The sequence below is a fragment of the Lynx canadensis genome, chromosome A2 (genome assembly GCF_007474595.2).
Source record: "Lynx canadensis isolate LIC74 chromosome A2, mLynCan4.pri.v2, whole genome shotgun sequence".
Lineage (NCBI taxonomy): Eukaryota > Metazoa > Chordata > Mammalia > Carnivora > Felidae > Lynx > Lynx canadensis.
In genome coordinates, this window is record NC_044304.2 from 25,269,951 (window position 1) to 25,292,129 (window position 22,179).

The 22,179-nt window shown below is 40.8% G+C and overlaps 1 protein-coding gene across 2 annotated transcripts in view; it reads right to left on the reverse strand.

The window, feature by feature from the left end:
• Positions 1–22,179, reverse strand: part of DNAH12 (dynein axonemal heavy chain 12) — a 217,664-nt gene that overhangs the window by 2,699 nt on the left and 192,786 nt on the right. For both annotated transcript variants that reach the window (XM_030307072.1, XM_032592325.1), the window contains 10 exons: positions 20,684–20,834; positions 20,219–20,472; positions 18,956–19,096; positions 16,098–16,235; positions 12,165–12,398; positions 11,692–11,880; positions 9,075–9,178; positions 7,270–7,474; positions 1,514–1,651; positions 994–1,085 (listed from right to left, as the gene is read on the reverse strand). In XM_030307072.1, the coding sequence (XP_030162932.1) occupies positions 994–1,085; positions 1,514–1,651; positions 7,270–7,474; positions 9,075–9,178; positions 11,692–11,880; positions 12,165–12,398; positions 16,098–16,235; positions 18,956–19,096; positions 20,219–20,472; positions 20,684–20,834 (1,646 nt within the window). The remainder of the gene's footprint in view (positions 1–993; positions 1,086–1,513; positions 1,652–7,269; positions 7,475–9,074; positions 9,179–11,691; positions 11,881–12,164; positions 12,399–16,097; positions 16,236–18,955; positions 19,097–20,218; positions 20,473–20,683; positions 20,835–22,179) is intronic.

A 22,179-nucleotide genomic window follows, 5' to 3' on the forward strand; every position in this document is an offset into this window, starting at 1 on the left:
GGAATCAATCTCTCTCTCTCTCTCTCTCTCTCTCTCTCTTTCAAAATAAACTTAAAAAAAGGAAGAGAGAAATAACCAAATGAACTAGGTGCAGCTAAGTCTGCTGAGAGCTCGGTCTTGGAATTATCTTTGTAATAATACAAAGGACCTCCTTCCTGCTCCTCCTCAAGCGATTTTCTGGGTCTCAACATTCAACCCTCCCTTGAGAGCAAAGCCTAGCCTTGACCCTGGAAATAGAGGGTTATGCTTATTAACAGACTGATAAAGAGCAGGGCTCCAAGGGAAATAGTCTCTCCCCTTCTCTCTTACCCCTATGTATCTTTTTTTTTTTTAATTTTATTTATTTTTGAGACAGAGTGAGAGTGCAGAAGAGGTGCAGAGAGAGAGAGAGGGAGACAGAGGATCCGAAGTGGGCTGCACGCTGACACATAGAGCCCGATGTGGAGCTTGAACTCTGTGAGATCATGACCTGAGCTGAAGTCAAGAGCCAGGCGCTTAACTGACTGAGCCACCAAGGCCCCCCACCGCTACGCATTTTAAAAAGAATAGCAATGCTTGGTTTCCTAAGCTGGAAATTCAGTATTTATTTTAAATATTTATTTATTTTGTCATATAAGAGAAAGTTTTCCATTCACTAACAGAAATGGGAAGTTCATTCTAACTGTGAAATGTTCAAAAGTTAGGTGCTCCTGCACATTACAAAATGGAAGGTAACAGTCCTAAAACAGAAGAAGTAAGAAATAATTTCAACTAACTTTTCTAGTCATAAGACCATTGAAATATTAACTAAAAATTCTTCAGGACCTAAAAATACTCACTTATCAATTGCCCCAGCCTGAGTAATGACTTATGGCAAGAATTCTGATATTATTTTTTACTTGCCATAGTCCCTAGAAGAGCCCTTTTGTTGCAGGGGTGGGGTGGGGTGGGTGGGAAGCAGTGTTCTACTTATTCATCTGCAATGAAGAAGTCTCGGCAGTTGAAAGCCCTGACCTTGTTCGGGACCAGCGTGCTCCATCAAGATATAACCCGTGGATGTAAACACCGTCCTCTGGCGCCGTCTCAGATGTATCTGAAGGAATAACCTGAAGGGAGAGGCACATGCTAGTAACGGTCTCTTCCCCAGACAACTTTGTCTCAGAAGGAAAACATCTGCTCAATTTTCAGAACATACTCAGGGGAACACGACTATATGATAGGTTGTGAAACTATAAATTTTTCAGTAGGAGTGTAAGTGTCAAAATGTATAATACAGTTCTTTTTGAAGCATTTTATCACTTTTTATTGTACCTCATGTTTTTGCTGAAACCGGAGAGCAGCATTAGATGATCTGAGTTAAAAATGGAGCTCAGATGTATGTATGTAGCAAGGCAAACATACACTTTCTTCATGAAACACAAAGAATGGAAAGAAGTCATTTATAATGGACCATAAAAATATGAATCCTGCATATCTTCCTTGATTACATGATTTTGAAATAATGATATACTGTGGAATTCAGGGGGGTTTGTACCTCAAATTCATATCCTAGTAAGTCAATAGGGATGGTATATTTTCTGGCATAATTCTGCATCGCTCCAGTGAGAAAGGCTTGGGTGAAAAAGAATCCTGAGAGCCAAAACACACAAGGTTTTCCTGACGTACACCAGTCCTGGAAGGGGAAAACACAATGCACTATGTTCATTTCCAAACTCACACGAGCACCACCTGATCTGTAATTCCTGATGCTGGTTTGTGTGTTGTCCACACTTTCCACCACAGGACTCTCTTCCCCGACACAAACACGCAACCTACCTTGGCCTTCTACCTCTTTTCCCTTAGAGTCACTCTTCTTGGATAGTTCAAACTAATTTTAACATTAACCTGAATAACACAAAGTTTGAAAGGTTCAAATCTACAAAGAGCTGAGAGTAAGTTATTTGGGGATGTGTGACTTACTCCCACTCAAAAGCAACCATCTTCAGATATCTCATGCGGTATATGACAGTGTTGATTCCAGCTCCTTAAAACTCTGGACTCCCCCCTGCCTCCACGCTTACTTCAGTTCAGATGTCCATTGTCTTTTTTCTGTATCGATGTGCATGTCTTCTCACTTCTCCCCTCTCTCTGCTCAGTACATCTAGAGTAATGTTTCCAGAGTATACCTCACCATGCATGGTTTGGATTGGATTTAGCATCTTGCATAATTCTTCAGTAATCTGCTACTACTCTACCAAATTAAAGTCTAAGCACCTTAGTCTCCTATTTAACATACTTCATAATCTAGCCCCAAATTGTATTTCCAGCTTGATTCCTTTAAAAAATTTTTATGTTTATTTATTTATTTTGAGACAGAGAGTGTGCATGCAAGTGGGGAGGGGCAGAGAGAGAGGGAGGGAGAGAATCCCAAGCAGGCTCTGTGCTGTGAGTGCAGAGCCTGACGAGGGGCTTGAACTCATGAGCCATGACATCATAACCTGAGCCAAAACCAAGAGTCGGATGCTCAGTTGACTGAGCCATCCAGGCACCACCCCCGCCCCCCAGCTTGATCCCTTAACAGAAGACCATGGGGGAGGGGAAGGGGAAAAAGTTACAGAGAGGGAAGGAGGCAAACCATAAGAGATTCTTAAATACAGAGAACAAACTAAGGGTAGATGGGGGGTGGGGGAGAGGGGAAAGTGGGTGATGGGCAGGGAGGAGGGCACTTGTTGGGATGAGCACTGGGTGTTGTATGGAAAACAATTTGACAATAAATTATATTAAAAACATAAAAGTAAATAAACAATTCTCCTTCAAGCATCTTACATTGTAACCAGGCTACACTATGTGCTGGTCTTTTCTCTGCATTGGGTGGACATCTGTTGTATTTTCTGCTTGTCTTAAAGTGACACTACTCTTCCATCCTTCTGGAAGAAGAACCTTTCTATACTCTCAACCCATCCCTTCTGGTGCAGGAACTCCACTTCCTGGGGTGGGCATGTGATTCCTGCCTGGCCAATGATACCCCCCAGTCATAGTGATTGATACAGGAATGGACATGTGACCCAGGCAAAGACAGAGATGTGGAGACTCTTGTTAGGACTTTTGGGGAAAAGATGCTCAGCTATTTGAAGTTGTGTGGATGTGAGGCCAGAGTTGCTGCTGCTGTTTTGCTACCATCACATGAGAACCTACCTGAGAATGGAGTCAACCCTCAGAGAAATGGAGCCAGGAAATGAGGTGCAAGAATCCAGGACCAGGGCACTATTTTGCACCCCAGATCACCTCCTTCCTGGAGCCACTTGGCCCCCTGGATTTTTCAATTACTGAGGTAATAAACTTTATTTTTGTATATGTCAAATTTTGCAACAGAATCAATTCTAAATGATACAGTGCCTTTCGGTGCTCAGCTATCTCTAAGTTCTTTTCCTTTTTTTACAGTGTCTGAAACCTCTCATAGTTTAGACCTGCTCAAATGCTTCTTCATCCAATAAACAAACCCTGCTTTCCTGAGCTAGAAGAACTCTCTCCCTTTGAATTCCCAGAGCATTTTACAAGTTGATCTGCTATGACACATCCCTTACTCTATTATATTCGTGGTTGGTTTGTTTTTTCTTAGATACATAGCTTATCCCCCTGTAGGCTATTGGCAACTTGAAGGCAGGGCTTACGTTGTCATTGCCTTTTTATTTCACAAAGCACACAACAAGATGTTTTGGACAAAATGGGTCTCAGTTCACATTAGTTGAGAGAACAGATGAATCAATAAAATGAACTTTGTCTCTGAGCGAGCAGTGCACTGTGGGAAGAAGCCAGCTTTGCTTCCTGGGAGGAAGAGAACAAACCACTGCTGGAGATGTTGCAATAGTCCAAGCTACCAAATCAAGAAGAGGTAGAGAAAGAGGCGGGGCTTGACAAGGACACAAGCCAGGCAGATCCAGCACTGTGCGCAAGAAAGCTGTAAGAACCCAGAAGGCAAGTGTATAGAAAATTCCCTGGCTCACTCCAGGGCTTCATTTAGCCAAGAATGTCATGAGTGTCTGGGTCAGTGACTTGTACAGAGTTTCTGAATTAGCTACCATTTACTGGATGCTTAGTGCTTGCCAGGCATTGTGCTAAGCACTTGACATGCATCACCTCATTTAGTCCACAAAATAACTCCGTGAGTTATTCCTCCCATTTTACAGACAAGGAAACTGGAGTGCAGAAAGATGAGTAATATCTTGCTCCAAGTCACACAGTCACTAAGTGTCAGATCCAGGATTTAACCTGAGAGTATAACCAGTGTGTAAAACGCTTAGAAAAAAAAAATAAAAAGCACAAGAAGGAGAAAGGGAAGATAAATAGGGTAAATGGTGATAGAGAAATGAGGAAAAGACAGAAACTCCAGATGACTCATTTACTTAATTAAGAAGCATTAGGAGATGAAGTCAAGACTCCAGGAGAGGGGGAGCCTGGGTGGCTCAGTTGGTTAAGTGTCTGACTTTGGCTCAGGTCATGATCTCACATTTTGTGGGTTCAAGCTCTGCATTGGGTTCTCTGGTGTCAGCACAGAGCCTGCTTCAGATCCTTGTCCGCCACCCCCCCCCCGCCTCTCCCCTGCTTGTGCTCTGTCTCTCTCAAAAATAAATAAACCGTTAAAAAAAAGAGTCCAGGAGAAAGAAAGGTAAGAGGAAAACTGTATGGCTTCTCTAAGGGTAAGAGGACAATGGGGACAGATCCATTAGAGGGAGGCATGTGGTGAAGGATGATAAAGGTGCCTGATAATAGAGTGAGGTCTTTCTTACTCATTCGAATGGAATGATTCCAAGGGAAAATCCAGATTTCAGGAAGTAGGGAGTTGGACATGAACTTCACATCAACAACAAAAGGAATTTGTCCTGGAGACTATCCTTGCTGGCACCATGCCAGGACCCCTCTGAAAGACCAAGGTAATGGCTCTTGAATGCCCTTCAGGAAGAAGCAGTATATGGAAAGTGCAAGCAGTTCCAAAAAAAGCTTGGGAAATTAACTGGAGTATAAAAAAAAGGAAGACTGTGACAAGGGGAGGATATGATTAACTACAAGGCAAATGCCTTTTTTTCTTTATTTTTTTTACTATTTATTTTTGAGAGAGAGAGACAGACAGAGGGTGAGCAGGGGAGGGGCCGAAAGAGAGAGGGAGACACAGAATCCAGAGAAGCCTCCAGGTTCTGAGCTGTCAGCACAGAGCCCAACACAGGGCTCGAACTCACAAGCCGTGAGATCATGACCTGAGCCAAAATTGGATGCTTAACCGACTGAGCCACCAGGTGCCCCTAAGGCAAATGCTGTTGATAAGGGATGGGAAGAGGCAGGTCCACACAGGAGGAACTCCGAAGACATGTTGTACATGTGGCCAGGATTCACCTAGTAGACACAGTTTACCTATCAAATTAGCAAAGATAAAAAACAACATATATCTGAGAAACAGGCCCTCTTATTCACTATTGTTGGGGATACAATGAAATAATTTTTCTGGCTGATTAAATAATATCAAAACCCTAAAAATCAAAACCCTAAAATATCAAAAACCCTAAAAATATCCAAATGGAATTGATTACAGCATTAAAAGAATGAAGATCCACTGACCAAACGAATAAGGATTCACTGAACAAGAGGAATTTTTCTAGAAACGCAAGGATGGTTTTCCACTTGGAAATCTAGTGAATAGTTCAATGCAATAATAAGCTAAAGAGGGGGAAAAAATCACATCATTAGCAATAAATGCTGAAAAGGCATTTGATAAAGTTCAACAATTTATGATTTTACCAAAGAATAGTCCACTTTTACTGAATTCTTACCACATACCATGGATTGTTACCCTATGAGGTAAAATTAAACATTTTATGGATGAGAAAACCATTATGTGGCAACTCTTCTAGAGCCTGAACACTGACAACCCCAATGTAGACTGTTTCTTTTGTTAAATGTAAAATCTATACAACCAGCTCCTATAAATTAATTTTTAAGAAATAGTTCAAAAGAAAAATGGGCCTAGGAAGGAGATGAAGAGGCGATTCATAGGAGAAAATACAAATGGTAAGCACACACACCAAAAGAAACACAAGCTCACCAGTTACCAAAAAAAAAAAAAAAAGCAAATTGAAATAATAAGATATTATCAATCTATTCAATTGGTAAAAATTAAAAAGGGGTATATGAGAAAGCTGCTCTCTCCACATCCTCACAAGCACTGGCTATTTTATGATTAGCTTCTACAGTGAAACAAATAAAGCTCTTCTGTAATAAAAAGGCAACTAGGGACACCTGGGTGACTCAGTTGGTTAAGTGTCCAACTCTTGATTTTGGCTCAAGTCATGATCTCACTGTAGGTTGTGAGATCAAGCCCCAAGTCTGGTTCTGTGCTGGGTGTGGAGCCTGCTTGAGATCCGCCTTCTCTCTCTCTCTCTCTCTCTCTCTCTCTCTCTGCCCCTCCCCCCCAAAAAAAAGAAAAAAAAAGGCAACTAAACAGGGAAAGGTCATATACCTAATTTGAATTTCCAAAAAGTGTTTTTGGGGCTCTCCCCAACTCTCATAAATATTAACCCACATAAATATTAACCATACAATGGGGGCAAGCCAAGGAGCTAAGGAAGAGAAATAGTGCCCTGAACATCCTTTATATGTGTATTTTGGGATTGAGGGTGGAGACTTAAAAGCATTCAACGTTTCCCTGGTTTTATGAGATAAGGGATAAGAAGCATGGATTTTAAGTCAGTGGCCAATTATTGGTAAATCCATATCTCAGGCCCCAGTACTAAAACTACAAGACCAAGTATGTGGTCTCAGAGAACCACAGACTTAGAATCTTTTTTTTCCCCATGTTTTGTTTATTTTTGAGAGGGAGAGCATGAGTGGGGGAGGGGCAGAGAGAGAGGGAAAGAGAAAATCCCAAGCAGGCTCTGTGCTGACAGCAGTGAGCCCAGTGCGGGGCTTGAACTCATGAACTGTGAGATCATGACCTGAGCTGAAGTCAGACATTCAACCAACTGAGCCACCCAGGTGCCCCAAACTTAGAACGTTAAAAAAATATGTCACATTTTACTTGGACTATGTAAAGTAAAATTTTAATTTTCTACTGAGTACTTTGAAATATGTGTAATTTTTAACATTCTAAAATTTTGGTTAGATTACCATGAAACCACTAACCACATTCCATTCAACCCAGAGACACCGAAGTGACCAGAGTGTTTTCTAATCTCTCCCCAGTCAACCAAAAACTAAAATTCTACACACACACACACACACACACACACACACACACACACACACACACATATAATCCTCTACCTGTAAAAAGTTCAACCGGGCTAGAAAATCTGTGATGTAACTTCCTAGGGGTTTAAGACTTGGATATGATCGTGCAGCCCATATTTCTGGAACCTTTCCAACAAGCAAACTGCCAGAGAGTGCCTCCAGTGCAGAATCCATTACGACCACACCCTTAATAGCTTTTTCAAGGTCCCGTAGAGTATTGCGTATAGTTCTAATTAAACTGCAAAGAAAAGAATCACATTATCATTGTACATATGCTGGTAAATATCAACATACTGTTTTTCCAGAAAAAGAAATCTCACTCACGGCTTTATGGGAGTGTTTCCCCGAATGTACTCACCTCCCTCTTGGTAATGGAAGGTACTTTTAGGTGATACTTGGATGAACCTTTTTTTAAGTTTATTTATTTTGAAAGAGAGAGAGCATGAGAGAGGCAGAGAGAGGGGGAGAGAGAGAATCCTAAGCAGGCTCCGCACTGTCAGTGCAGAGCCCGATGCAGGGTTTGAGCTCACAAACTGTGAGATCATGACTTGAGCTGAAATCAAGAGTTGGATGCTTAACCGACTGAGCCACCCATGCACGCCTGGATGAAACTTTTTCATTTTAATTATTACATAATACAGAAAATGGTACCAAACGGCATATCAAAATTGTTTTCTGGGTGTTATGGCTTAAGACCAGGCTAATTTAAGCAGAGGATGATTTGGGGGAAAATATTAGGTAAATGATGTTCCAGATGGCATGAAAATATGGAAGAGTTATAAACGTGTAATGCAAAGGCTGACATTTGTGAAATGATGCATTAAAGCATAAAGCATATATTCACTGATATGCTTGCAAAGAAAGACTTTGCTTCTCACATAGGCCCAAAGTGCTGAGAACACCATAAATATACCTGAAGTAAGGGTTTTAGGCTAGAAGCCTAAGCAACAGAGAGATAATATGGTAGTACATATAAACATGTATGGTCTTTAAATAAAAAATACTGAACTAAGGCATCATAGTGTTTTAATATGTTTTGTTTTTAAATGTCAGCAAATCCTGAAACCCAAATAAACTTGAAAACATCTTAGAAAATTCATGACCAAAACAATTTCTCCATCCCTTAAGCCGTATTGTACTGTAGAAAATTCAGTGAAAAAATTCAAAGGGGCACCTGGGTGGCTCAGTCAGTTAAGTGTCTGACTCTTGATTTCAGCTCAGGTCATGATCTCATGGTTCATGAGTTTGAGCCCCAGGTTAGGCTCTGTGCTAACAGTGTGGAACCTGCTTGGGATTCTTTTTTCCTCTCTCTCTCTGCCCCTCCCTCACTCTTCCTTTCTCTCTCTCTCCCTCTTTCAAGATACATAAATAAACATTTAAAAAATTCAAAGCAAAAATTTGTTTGCTATCATGGGGTACCTAATCAACCTAGGTTGGACTCAGGAAGAAAAGGGAGGGTGCATGTGTCACATGGTGGAACAATGACAAAAGAGGTAACTACATACAGGCTCAATTAATATTCATTTGGTCCTGAGTTCCTGAGGAGACTAGTAAAGGATGGATGAAAAATTATGATGAATGAATATTTTCACATAAATTTCACAAAAATAAATTCACATGTAAGTAAAAATAGATCTCATTTCCATCATCATTTTTGCATTCTAAAAGATACCCTCGCTTCTGGGGCGGAAGATGATACAACTTTAAAGAGTAGGAGTGGATCCTAAGGAAATGGCAGGTTTGGATAATTTTTTCTTAAAATTTTAATGTGTGTCTTTTTTTTTTTTTATCAACTTGGGTTGGTTGTCTTCTGAATCCACAAGGGTAGAGATCCTTACTTGTTAAATCTTTCCATTTCTTGTACTAACACAGTATTCATGCTCTCTTCATAGCTCACAGGATACTTCAATAGTGCTGTTTCAATGTTGAAATCATTCGGTAGCTAAGAGAATGGGTTTAGAAGGTCACATATTACACTCAGAATGGATAATTCACTTCATTCAGCTGTCCTATCACTAATAGCTAACATGAGGCAGTTACTGTGGGCATTGTGCTAGGTGCTTCCCATACATTATCTCATTTCACCTTTACCTTACACTCTCAGGTGGCCATTATCATCTCCATTATACAGATGAGGATATTCAAGTACAGTTAACCCTTCAACAGTGCAGGTTAGGGCACCGACTCCACACATCCCCCCCCAATATAGTCAAAACTCCATGTATAAATTCAACTCTCCAAAAACTTAAAAAAAAAAATTTTTTTTAATGTTTTTATTTTTGAGACAGAGACAGACAGATCGCAAGCGGGGGAGGAGCAGAGAGAGCGGGAGACACAGAATCCAAAGCAGGCTCCAGGCTCTGAGCTGTCAGCACAGAGCCCAATGCGGGGCTCAAACTCACAGACTGTGAGATCATGACCTGAGCTGAAGTTGGACGCCCAACCGATTGAGCCACCCAGGTGCCCCTCCAAAAACTTAGTTACTAATAACCTACTATTGACTGGAAGCCTTACCACTAACATAAACAGTCAACACATATTTTGTATGTCATATGTATTCTATACTGTGTTCTTGCAATAAAGGAAGCTAGAAAGAAAATATTAAGAACATCTTAAAGAAGGGAAGAAACATACTACCGTGCTATATTTATAAAAATAAATTCATATGTAAGTGTATCTGTGCAGTTCAAACCTGTGTTGTTCAAGGGTCAACTGTACAGAGAGGTTAAATAACTGCCCAAGGGCACACAGCCAAAAGGTGATTTGTTTAAACCCACAGGTCTCTAACTGTAAAGCCCATGCTCTTTACTATAGGCTATGGCACTTTGCAGAAGATACAGATTTCTGAAAAGCCATGTGATTTCTTTTGTAAGCCGAATCTCATTTTCCACTGATAGAACAGATTTTCCATTTCATAACTGTTTTAGGGTTATTTTCAATCAGTTATTAAGTGGCTCCAAATAGCTTAGCTTACCCCACTTTCAAATAATTAATGTGTGACTGTAGCGGGGTTCCAGGTTATAGAGAGAGAAGACTATCTGATTTCTATGAGGCACCTCAGAGATGCTTGAGAAGTGAAGGGGACTTTGGGACTGATAACCAAGTCTTAAGACACTGGAAGTCACACTCCTAAAAGGCAAAGAAGTTTCCCAATCAGGGAAGTTCTGAACAAAGAACTGAGCTGCCCAGAGTGTCTGTAGATGATGGTCCCTGAGCGGTGCAAAAGACTTACAATAATGTAAGTCACACTAGCTGCTGTCATTCAAGGACCCTTGATGCCAAATAAGTCCAAAATGCCATTGTTAGGTAACTTCCTGTTAGGGACCTTGTGAGAGCCACCATTCTGCAAGGGCCAGAACCACCACTCCCCATCCCCCGAGATAAACTGCAGAACCAGTAAGGGACCACGGGGGAGAGAGGCAAAGAGCAGAAGCAGCAGTCCAGGGGACAGAGTGGGAGGAGGCTGGCTGGCTTTCACCCAAGGGTTACAGCAGGGCAGCACCCCTCTTTCTCCTGTGGCTGCAGCAACATGTCCTGCGAGGAGGCTCTCCTTAAGGGGGGGGGGGGCGTGCTGTCCATGGGTCTTCAAGACAGATGGACTATGGGTCAGGCTCTGCTCTGTCAGAATACTTGACACTGAAATATGGGGACAATTACAGTATTTACCCCAGAGGGGAATCGTGAAGATCTGCACATGTGATCATAATCCTTCTAAAGTTCCCTTTGTAGTTCCTTATGGAATTTAAGACACAGAAAAAAGGTGACAGGAAAGAGTATCATCCCACTCTACCTAGTAGGCTAAGTACTTCGAGCTATATTATGAAGGAAAAAAAAAGGTGTAGTTGCTAATTTAGTGCTGATCTTACCTCCCTGTGCCCCCTCACTCCCTAAGATACAGATTAAAAACTGTTCACTCCTTGAACCAGCAAATTCAGACCATTTCCTCCAGTTTTTAAAAAGTAGGTCTATTCATTATCTTTGGAAACAATAATAAGTCATATGTTCATTCGCTCATCCACAGCTATAGTTGCTAAGAACTTACTAAGTGCCATCATGCAAATCATTTTAAATTCATGTTTTGTTTTTGTTTTAGAGAGCGTATGTGCACACATGAGCAGGGGAGGAGGAGGGAGAGACAGAATCCTAAGCAGGCTCCATGCTCCACATGGGGCTCGATCCCACAACCCTGGGACCATCACCTTAGCCAAAATCGAGAGTCGGATGCTCAAGTGAGCGAGCCACCCAGGCACCCCAAATTCATGATCTTTTAAATGTTCACAAGAACCTTATACAGTTGGTACTATAATCACCACTTTACAGATTTGGGAACTAATCCTCACAAAGGCAAAGTATCTCACTCAAGATCCTAATGCTGTTCAACCGGAGTGCTCAGATTGCCATTTCAGGACCACTTTAATTTACATTATAAGCATCAGATTCTAAACTAAACATCACCTTGTTGAGAATATCTTCAGTAATTTCTAATAGAATCTGGTCAGTACTTCCTGAGGACCTGGTCTGTTTGGAGCCTCCCTGGGTGAGAAGCAAGGACTCAAAGAGGACTTTGGTTTGATGCAGATCTTTGGAGATATCAACATTTTCATGTAATCCAAATATCTCAGGGTGTTGAGTAAATGGAAGTTTCTACCAGAAAACAGATGAAGAAAGAAGCATCACATTTTCACCAGATACATTAATTGAAAAGGTAAACACATGCAGCCCCAAAAGGGTTAAAAATCAACTACACATTAATCCACGAGACATCAAACTCTCCCAATTTTCAGTAATTTCTAGAAACAAAAGATACTGAAAGTTGATTGAAAACCATACTACTTGGCTAGCCCTCTATATTACAGGGGAACATTTCATTATTTGCTTTTAGAAAAATCACACTTAGGTCTAACCCCATTTTCAGTGACATCAGTTACCTTAATGAATTCAATGTACTCATCGTAGGAGCCTTTGGGAGGTGCAAAATAGTTTCCACTGGGAGAAAACTTGTAATGAGGGTTTTCAATTATTTGTGGATTATAAAAGTCAGCCAGCATGGTTAAGAGGAGACGTCTGTCCCAATCATCTGTCACTCTTCCTCCATAGTTACATTCTCCAGTCAGGTAGGAGATGGCTTCAAATGGAATTGTGTTGTACTCATTTATAAATAACTGAAACAAAGAAAAAATGAAGTGAGAAAAACCTTAAAGTCTTTCACGTCATTTCCATTTTAAGATGAAATTAAATGTCAAGATGCATAGAGGTGGGGTTGAAAGAATTATCACCATGAGTTACCTTTGGATGGCTGGGATTGTTCATATTTATTTTAAATTACTTTGCTTATCTGCATCTTCCAATTTGGGGGGGGGGGGCGGGGTGGGAAATAAGCATGTATTGCTTCTGTGATAAGAAAACTGTTAAACAAAAAAAAGATGACATGAAAATTACCAAGTCTTTTTCATATGGATTTGGGTAATTTGCCCTTGTTTTAGGGTATTGGTTGTTAATTAGGGGCAATTTTATCCCCAAGGGGACATTTGGCAATATCTGGGGACATTTTAGATCTGTGGTTGGAGGTGTTACTGCCATCTAGTGGGCAGAAACTTGAGATGCTGCTAAACAGTGCACAGGACAGCTGCCCACAGTAAGGAGCTATCTGACCCCAAATGCCAAAAGCACCAACGCCGAGAACCAGGTGCCTGGTTTTGGGCACTGTTTGCAATGTGATAAAAACAAAGAAATTCCAAACTTTAGTGCCAAAGCCTGGTTCACACAACATGACACCATTTACAATAGTAATAAAAGCTGAAACACCTGGCTGGCTCAGTCAGAAAAGCATCTGACTCTTGATCTCGGGGTTGTGAGTTTGAGCCCCAGTTGGGTATAGAGATTACTTAAATAAAACTTTAAAAAGTAATAAAAACTACTATTTGCATAGCGTTTATATTGTCTTGTTCATCTCCCAATAACCCTGTAAAGTAGGAAACTGAGTCTTGGAAATGTGAAATGATATGAAGGCCTGAATTTATTTCTCCTTTACATTTTCCCACACACAGGAATTTTGGTAGTATATGTATTGGGATGGTATAAGTTACTGGATGGGAGCTTTTTCTTGCCCCTGAAAATTACCTAATAGTGCAGGAATTATAGCAGAAATGGTACACAGTTAAGAAAAAATATCTCTAAATTCTCCAGAGCCAACTTAAAAGAAGATATCAATCTTTTTTGGAGACTTCCATGTTTTCAGGAGGAAGAGAAGTGTCAAGAGATATGAATAGGAGACAGACAGAGGGAAAGTACTCTTTGGGGGGGGGGCGTGGTGAATAAGTTGTTTGTGAAAGAGGAGAGTTTCTCCCTTTCTTCTCTTTGGGGGAAAGAAAGGTGTGTTTAACTGGGTTTCCCTCCTTTCCCAAAACTAAAGGAAGAAACCACAAGAGAAATTCATGTTAAATTCATGGCAAATGCAAGATGTAGAGAACAACTCATTCCTTGGTTGTCTATCAACTTAGCCATCAGTTTCATTGATTAACCTTTTTGGAAGCAAGCAGTATTTTGCTGGTATGACTAGGTAAAGATGGTTTAAAGACTGCCCCCTCTCAAGTACCCTGTTCTTGAAGATATAAAAGATAGATTTAATCTATGCCTTCCAGCTCCAGTGTTGGGACCAGAAAGGTTGATGACACCAGAGGCTGCAGGCAGGGGCCTGGCCAGAAGGTGGAGAATTCTCAGTTGACTGGTTTTCTGCAGTAGGATGGTTTTAGCAAGACATTCTCCAAGCTTGCGCTCTATCTACTAAATTATTTTTAAAAAACAAACAAATCCAGTATTTAGAATCAATGTCATTTTATCATGTAATCGTGATTCTATAAGCACTAATTTCATCAGTTGTTCAGGGATTTTCAAATTGATACGTTTGTTCTAGTTAAGGTTTCTGCGTTGTGTAAAAGAAAAAAGAGGGGCACCTGGGTGGCTCAGTTGGTTGAGCATCTGATTTCATCTCAGGTCATGTTCTCATGGTTCATGAGTTTGAGCCCCACATCGGGCTCACTGCTGTTAGTGCAGAACCCGCTTCAGATCCTCTGTCCCCCCCTCTCTCTGCCCCTCTCCAACTCATGCTCGCTTTCTCTCTCAAAAATGAATAAACATTTATTTTAAAAAAGGAAGAGTTGATAAAATATCAGCAGTTTCTATAAAAATTATTTGTTATGCTATAAATATGATTAAATATGCATACCCTTACAAAACCCCACCTAAGTAAAACCTAATAGCATCAAGTGGGTTTTATCAACACTTCTGGTTTCCCTTTACGAGGCTCCATGTCACAAAGGCTCTTGTCACAGCAAAGAAGCAGAAATATATTAATACTCTGGTTGTCCATCTGGATTACTATATTTAGTAAAATATGACAGAAATAATGGGAAAAGTATTGGGGTTGGAGAGACTGGAGTTCAAATCCTACCTCAGTGGGCAAACTCATTTCTTAGCTTTGGTTTTCTCAAAAATAGGGATAATACCAACCTTACAGGGGTGCTGTGAGGAATAAAATTAATATAAGTAATGTACCTAGTTCTAAGTCTGAGTCAGTAGGAATTTACAGCAGTTTTTTTTTTGCCGGGAGGGGGCCAGGGGCTGCTGACTATCAGAATAGATCACATTGTGAGTCTACAGAAACTGGAAAACCCTGCCACTCACTCTTCCAGCCTCTTTTATTTATTTTTTAAATGTTTATTTGTTTTTGAGAGTGTGAGCAGGGGAGGGACAGAGAGAGAGGGAGACACAGAATCTGATGCAGGCTCCAGGCTCTGAGTGTTCAGCACAGAGCCTAATGCAGGGCTTGAACTCACAGACCGCAAGATCATGACCTGAACTGAAGTCAGATGCTTAACCAACTGAGCCACCCAGGCACCCATTCCAGCCTCTTTCAGAGTTAAAGGTTAGGCCTGCAAGTTAGACGTTGAACTGGGGTTTAGAGGTCGAAAAAGCAGGAACAGCAAAGAATCTTTTTTTGATGACATCAGAGGGCCTGGAGTAGACCAGAGTCTGTGCAGCAGCTCTCTGAGCAGGGGTGTCTAATATTCCACCAGGGTTGAGGAGCTGCTGTTACCAAGACATGGTGTGAATCTGGATATGAGTCTGGATGCCTGGGCTGGCCAGCCATCTTGGTGATTCTATGATCTACCCAAATATTCATTTCATAAATTCCTTTTTTTTTTTTTTTTTTAAATTTTTTTTTTTTCAACGTTTATTTATTTTTGGGACAGAGAGAGACAGAGCATGAACGGGGGAGGGGCAGAGAGAGAGGGAGACACAGAATCGGAAACAGGCTCCAGGCTCTGAGCCGTCAGCCCAGAGCCTGACGCGGGGCTCGAACTCACGGACTGTGAGATCGTGACCTGGCTGAAGTCGGCCGCTTAACCGACTGCGCCACCCAGGCGCCCCGATAAATTCCTTTTCTACTTCGAGCTAAATTGTAGCTTTGACTGAGCAGAGGAAGAGAGTAGAGAATAATAAGGACCTATAGAAAGCCAACACTTAAGGCAGGCACTGCAGAAAGACAGAAAGAACCAAGGTCCTTGATGGCAACACTTGCTGAATCAACCAACTCCAGAGCCTGTCCTTCCTCTGTACCTCTTTATTATGTGAGATGATAAGTTCCATTATGGCTTAAGCCAGTTTGAATCAGGTTTTCTGTTATTTGCAGCAGCAGAAATCCATAGAGATAGTGCTTCATAAACCATAGTTATAATTTTTACTACTATCTCCCACCTACTAGTGATGTTGGGAGGAGTAAGTTTATCTAAGCAAAGGGAATTGCCTAGGGCCTGACACACAGTGATCCTCCAGCAATGTTAATTCCTTTCTAATTTTACCTGTAGTTGTTGAATACTGATGCGTAAGTCAGATTCATTAAATCCATATGGAATATTCCAACCAAGAGGACCAAATTTCTTCCTCTCTTGCACAAGGGCATGAAAAAAACAAACTCCAAACAGCAACTTCTCCCATGCCTTTAGTATAAAAATTATGCAACAAGAGAAAATTTTGATCAGATTTCCATTAGTAAAATGAGGGGAATCAACAGTATTTTTCATTATATGAGTCTATGATCATATATTTCTGCAAACTTCTATTTAAAAACAATGCATACTATAAAAACTATTAATCTTATGACTCAAAACCTCCAAAGCTAGACAAACTGCAATATTAAACTTGATTAAAATGCAAAAGTTCTACCATTTGCCAAAGTAGTAGCTACTAATACTTTGGTATTGTTTAGATATTTACAACTTCAGTAGCTCAATGTTATCCTGTAGCCTCACTGGCATATGCTCACTACAAGTGAGCGAACATAGTCATTATGATAGGAATAAACCCAAATACATAGTTCCTGATTCTATGACTTTCCATGTGGAGGTCACTTTTGAAACCCTTGTTTATGCTCTCCTGGCGTCTTCATATGTGTCGGTGCTCTGGAGGATGGCCATCCACCTCTATGAAGATCCCCTCCCCCACTGCCCCAAGTAAATTTCAAGTATGCTACCTTGATGGTTTAAGTTAGATCATTTCAAACATAGCTCCAAATGCAGTAAAAATCCTTCCAACTACCTTCATATGACGCAGTAGTAGAAATTATTTTTATAATATTAAAGTACAAGCACAGGGGCACCTGGGTAGCTCAGTTGTATAAGCATCAGACTTCTGCTCAGGTCAAGATCTCGTGATCTGCGGTCAGTGGGTTTGAGCCTGACATCGGGCTGTGTGCTGACCCCTCAGAGCCTGGAAGACTGCTTTGGATTCTGTGTCTCCCTCTCTCCGCCCCTACCCTGCTTATGCTCTCTCTCTCTCAAAATAATAAACATTAAAAATTTTTTTTAAAAAATACAAGTACACCATGGCATTACTGAATACCTATATTCCTGAAATGTACATAAATTAAAGCATATTTTAAGTAATACTGAAAGAAAAGTGTGGTGAAAGTTTTTTTTTAATGTTTATTTATTTTTGAGAGAGAGAGAGAGAGAGAGAGAGAGAGAGAGAATGCAAACAGGGGAAAGGCAGAGAGAGAGGGAGACATAGAATCCAAAGTAGGCTCCAGGCTCTGAGCTGTCAGTACAGAGCCCAATGTAGAGCCTCAAACTCACAGACCGTGAGATCATGACCTGAACTGAAGAAAGCCGCTTAACTGACTGAGCCACCCAGGTGCCCCTGTGGTGAAACATTTAATAGGGGAAACCTTTTGGCAATGAGAGCAATAACCTAATTTATGTGTATTTCCCACATATTTTCACACAATGGAGTTTTTCTTAAGGAAGTCATAATCCCTCCACATTTTTGGTCTGTGCTTGTGGGCCAGAAACGGTCCTGTGGTATGAGAGAAATCTTGGGATTTCTTGCAGGAGCTCAAACCCTAGATGGGGATCAGACATCATACCACCTTTTCCATTTTATTAAGCTCTTTTCCTAGCTAAAACACCAAATATCATCCTTTTCTCCCAGATTTTCAAATAAATTTATTGCTCAGAACTAGGGGCATGCAGAAGGTATGAAGCAGAGAGAAACTAGCTGGCTTACAAAGAATTCAATTCTTTATTTTCAATTCTATTATTTTTCTAGCTCAAATAGGCCAGTGTGATAAATGGCATGTTGGGGTGTGGGCAGGGAATCAATTTCCCTTAGTATTGATGTTTCTTTCCATGTGCAGAGACCTCAGTGTAACACTTCTGGATTTTCCCCATCCTTGCATTAATCACTGCAGGAGAAGGGACCTATCTGGTTGATAAATTTGGGAAAAGTTAACCAGATATGCTTTGCTCAGCTTTTCCCTCTTCGTCTTAGAAGTGAGCTTCCCTTGGGGAAGAAAATGTTCCTCTGTTCTCACTGAGGGTGGTTAAGTCTGTTTAATTCTATTCAGTGATGCCCCATTTGTTCACAGGTGTCTACTACATCTTCCAACCTAGTCTATATCAGTAACTAAGGTTAAAATTTCGTTCCCTTGAGGTGCCTGATGGCTCAGTCGGTTAAGCGTCCAACTCTTGATTTCGGCTCAGGTCAAGATCTCACGGTTGGTAGGACTGGGCCCCACTTGGGATTCTCTCTCTCTCCCTCTCTCTCTGCCTCTCCCCCACTAACGTGCATGCACATGCTTTCTCTCTCACACTCTCAAAATAAACTTAAAAAAAATTGTTCCCTTATGTTTATACTTTTTCCTGTTTCTTAGTGGTTAATGAAAAAAAAAAGGTTGATATTTATTTACTAGGACTCCTAAGTCCCCAATACCATGTGCAAATTACATGAGCACACTGAAAAGCATTATTAATATGTCAAAACAGTATCACTAGAATTTAAGTTCCATGATGGCAGATTTGTGGGGAGGTGTTTTATTTTATTCTCACTGCTTTATATCTAGTACCTGGGAAAGCACCTAACACACATTTTGTGGAAAGAAAGAATAAATGATATGAAAATAGATTGCTACTCTTGGGTCTTAAACTCATTATTGGATTTTGGTGTACTAACTAAGATATGTTCATTCAGTCAACAAACATTTATCTAAATGTCTACTCTGTGGGAAGCAGAGCACAAACTGCTGGCAAGAAAATGATGAACAAGATAGGTACAATATCAGTCTTCTCAGAAAATGCCAAAGCTTAACATTATTAAATATTTATATTACCATATTTTCTCACTTTAAAAACACATTTGAAAAGCTCCAGAAGCTGAACATTACCAGTTCCTTTCCCTGGCATCCACTGAAAAACTGAGAATCAGAAACGGGATCAGTGAGATATGATTGGAGGAGATTTAGCCGAAGACCTGTGGGAGGCTCATTAGTCATTTTTACTCCATTCTGTAGGATGGTTACTGGGAACTAAAGACAGAATAAACAGAGCATTACACAAGATAAGCAGCTTGAATCCCCAAAATTCAAACACTAGTTGGTTAAAAGTGCGTATGAAAGAGGACTCCAGAAATATATATTTTTAAGTTTATTTATTTATTTTGAGAGAGAAAGAGGTGGGGGAGGGAGGGGCAGGCAGAGGGAGAGACAGAGTCCCAAGCAGGCTCTGTGCTGTCAGCACAGAGCCTGATGCAGGGCTCCATCTCACGAATCATGAGATCATGACCAGAGCTGTAATCAAGAGTCAGATGCTTAACCACCTGCGCCACCCAGGCGCCCCACTCTAGAAATATTTTTTAAGACCTCTTAAGGTTAAGCATTTAAGGCTTGATTAAGATACACAACGTTGGGTGCCTGGGTGACTCAGTCGGTTGAGCGACCAACTTCAGCTCAGGTCATGATCTCGCTGTCTATGAGTTCAAGCCCCGCGTTGGGCTCTGTGCTGACAGCTCAGAGCCTGGAGCCTACTTCAGATTCTGTGTTTCCCACTTACCCTGCCCCTCCCCCACTCATGCTCTGTCTCTCTGTCAAAAATAAATAAACATTAAAAAAAATAGAAAATAAAAAAAGATATACAACGTAGGGGTACCTGGGTGGCTCAGTCAATTAAGTGGCCAACTCTTGATTTCAGTTCAGGTCATGATCCTAGGGTCATGGGATTGAGCCCTGTGTTGGGCTCCACTGGGCGTGGAGCCTGTTTAAGATTCTCTCTTTTTCTCTCTCTCTCTCTACCCCTCCCCCACTTGTGCCCCACTTGCACATGCTTTCTCTCTAAAGTAAATAAACTTGGCAACTTGTACAGAGCATACTGTGTGTTTAAAAAAAAAAAGTTACATGGGTGCCTGGATGGCTCAGTTGGTTAATCATCAGACTTTGGCTTGGATCATGATCTCACAGTTCATGGGTTTGAGCCCCACGTTGGACTCTGTGCTGACAGCTCAGAGCCTGGAGCCTGCTTCAAATTCTGTGTCTTCCTCTCTTTCTCCCCTACTCCCACTCTGTCTCTCAAAAAATAAACATTAAAAAAAAAAACTTACACAATGTAAGAGATGACTAAATATACGTACTAAAGTCCACATGAAATAAACATACTTTTGGAGAAGGATAACTTGTGAGCCAAAGCCTAAAGGATGGATTACAGACTTCAGGAGTAAAATCTTCACATATTTTTTCCAATACGGGCATCCAGGAGACAGCGAGGTGACAATTCTGTAGGCACACCCAAGTTCCTTCTTCTATCGCTGCTTTAATCATTTTTGTTGCAACTGGTCCTTGTCCTTGTCCCAGTGAAATAGCATGAAATTTATTTCCAGACATTGCTTTATCATTTGCAAATTTCAGCAGGCCTAAGAGAGCACAAAACATAGTTCCACTGCTTACTGTAAAATCATGAAATATACCTTATGTTTCAGTGTGCAGGCACATAACTGGAAGATTCCAGTTGCTTTTCCTTACATATACCAGATTTACTAACTGATCTACGATCATGTAAGAAATGGACATTGAGCAAAATGGATCATTTATAAGTTCCTAAAAGTTTGCAGGAGGTAGACTTACTGGCCATGGGATCTGCTCCTGGAGAGAGCACAAAAATTAAAGGAATGGTACAGTTTGAGTCCAAATAACTCTTTGTCAAATCAAATGGTGGAGGCTCCACAAACTTTTTCCCCAGTTTATCAGTTACATAATTTGTTATAGCTGGAGTTATCTGTTAAAGAGACAAAAGATATGATCTTTAGGTTAATTTTCATTTCACATAACAATTTTGATTATTACTGGAAATCAACAAAGAGTACAATTTGAGTCTAATGGTCAAGAAAAGCATGAAATATATCATGAAATGCAAATTTTTCTAATACATAAAAGATACCTATCAACTGATAGGACAAGACTAACAATCCAAAAGAAAAATGGGCAGAGAAGATGAACAGTTAATTGAAATCATTCTGTACAGCAGAAACTGCAAAATGTTCCCATTTCTCTCCTTTTGGTGATACAACCTCAAGTTTTCCCAACTTTTCTTGTACCTAGATGTGGCTGTGTGACTAAGTTTTGCCCAGAGGGATACAAGTAGAAGTTATATATGGAGCTTCCAGAACATATTTTTTTTATGAAGAGCAGTTTTATAAAAAGACCCCCCTCTTTTGGGGGCGCCTAGGTGGCTCAGTCGGTTAAGCAGCTGACTCTTGATTTCAGCTCAGGTCATGATCTCAGTTTTGCAAGTTCGAGCCCCATGTTGGGCTCTGTGCTGGCTGTGGTGCCTGCTTAAGATAACCTCTCCCACTCACTCCCTGCCCCTCCCCTGCTCTTGTGCTCTCTCAAAATAAATAAGCATTAAAAAAAATGCTCTCTTTTGCTTTTCAACAGATGTGGTATTTATGAGCCAGCTTCAATCTCGCTGATGAGGACCATATTCTAGGGGCCTTTACTAGCATGAAAGAAAGAACTTGAATGTCTGGATGATCTCAAAAACAGACCTGCCCTGCCAGTCCTCAGGCATTTGCTCTGGGCTTACTTAAGAGAGACAGAAAGATTAACTTCTATTTTATTTAAGCTACTGTATTTTAGGTCTCTTTGTTACAGTGGCCTAGTCTATACCCTAACACTCATAATAAAAAAATACAAATTATAACTATACTTAAATGCCATTTTTTGCCTTTCAGATGGTTATGTTAAGAGACAAAGATAGTCTCTGTGTATTGACCCTTAGATTGTTTCCTTCTTCATAGCAGGCTGAAACCTATTAGTTCAAAAGCCCACTGACACCAAACTAAAATTTTTACATATTCAATTATTGTAAACATAGCCCAAATAAGCAGATTTTTAGCCATTTACAGCCTGCCTATTTGCACCCAACATCTGCTAGCTATGGTAAATCCTAGGATATAAAGACCCCCAGCCACTGTAGCCCTTCAGAGCTCTGATCCAGGGACTCCAAACCATAGTGCTGTTGATAAATGCTACCAAGACCCCACACAAGCCTCTTCTCCCTTCCCCCAAGGGAGTTTCTTTGCCGTCTTCCTCTTTGGAGTTGTGGGACCCCCACCCCCCAA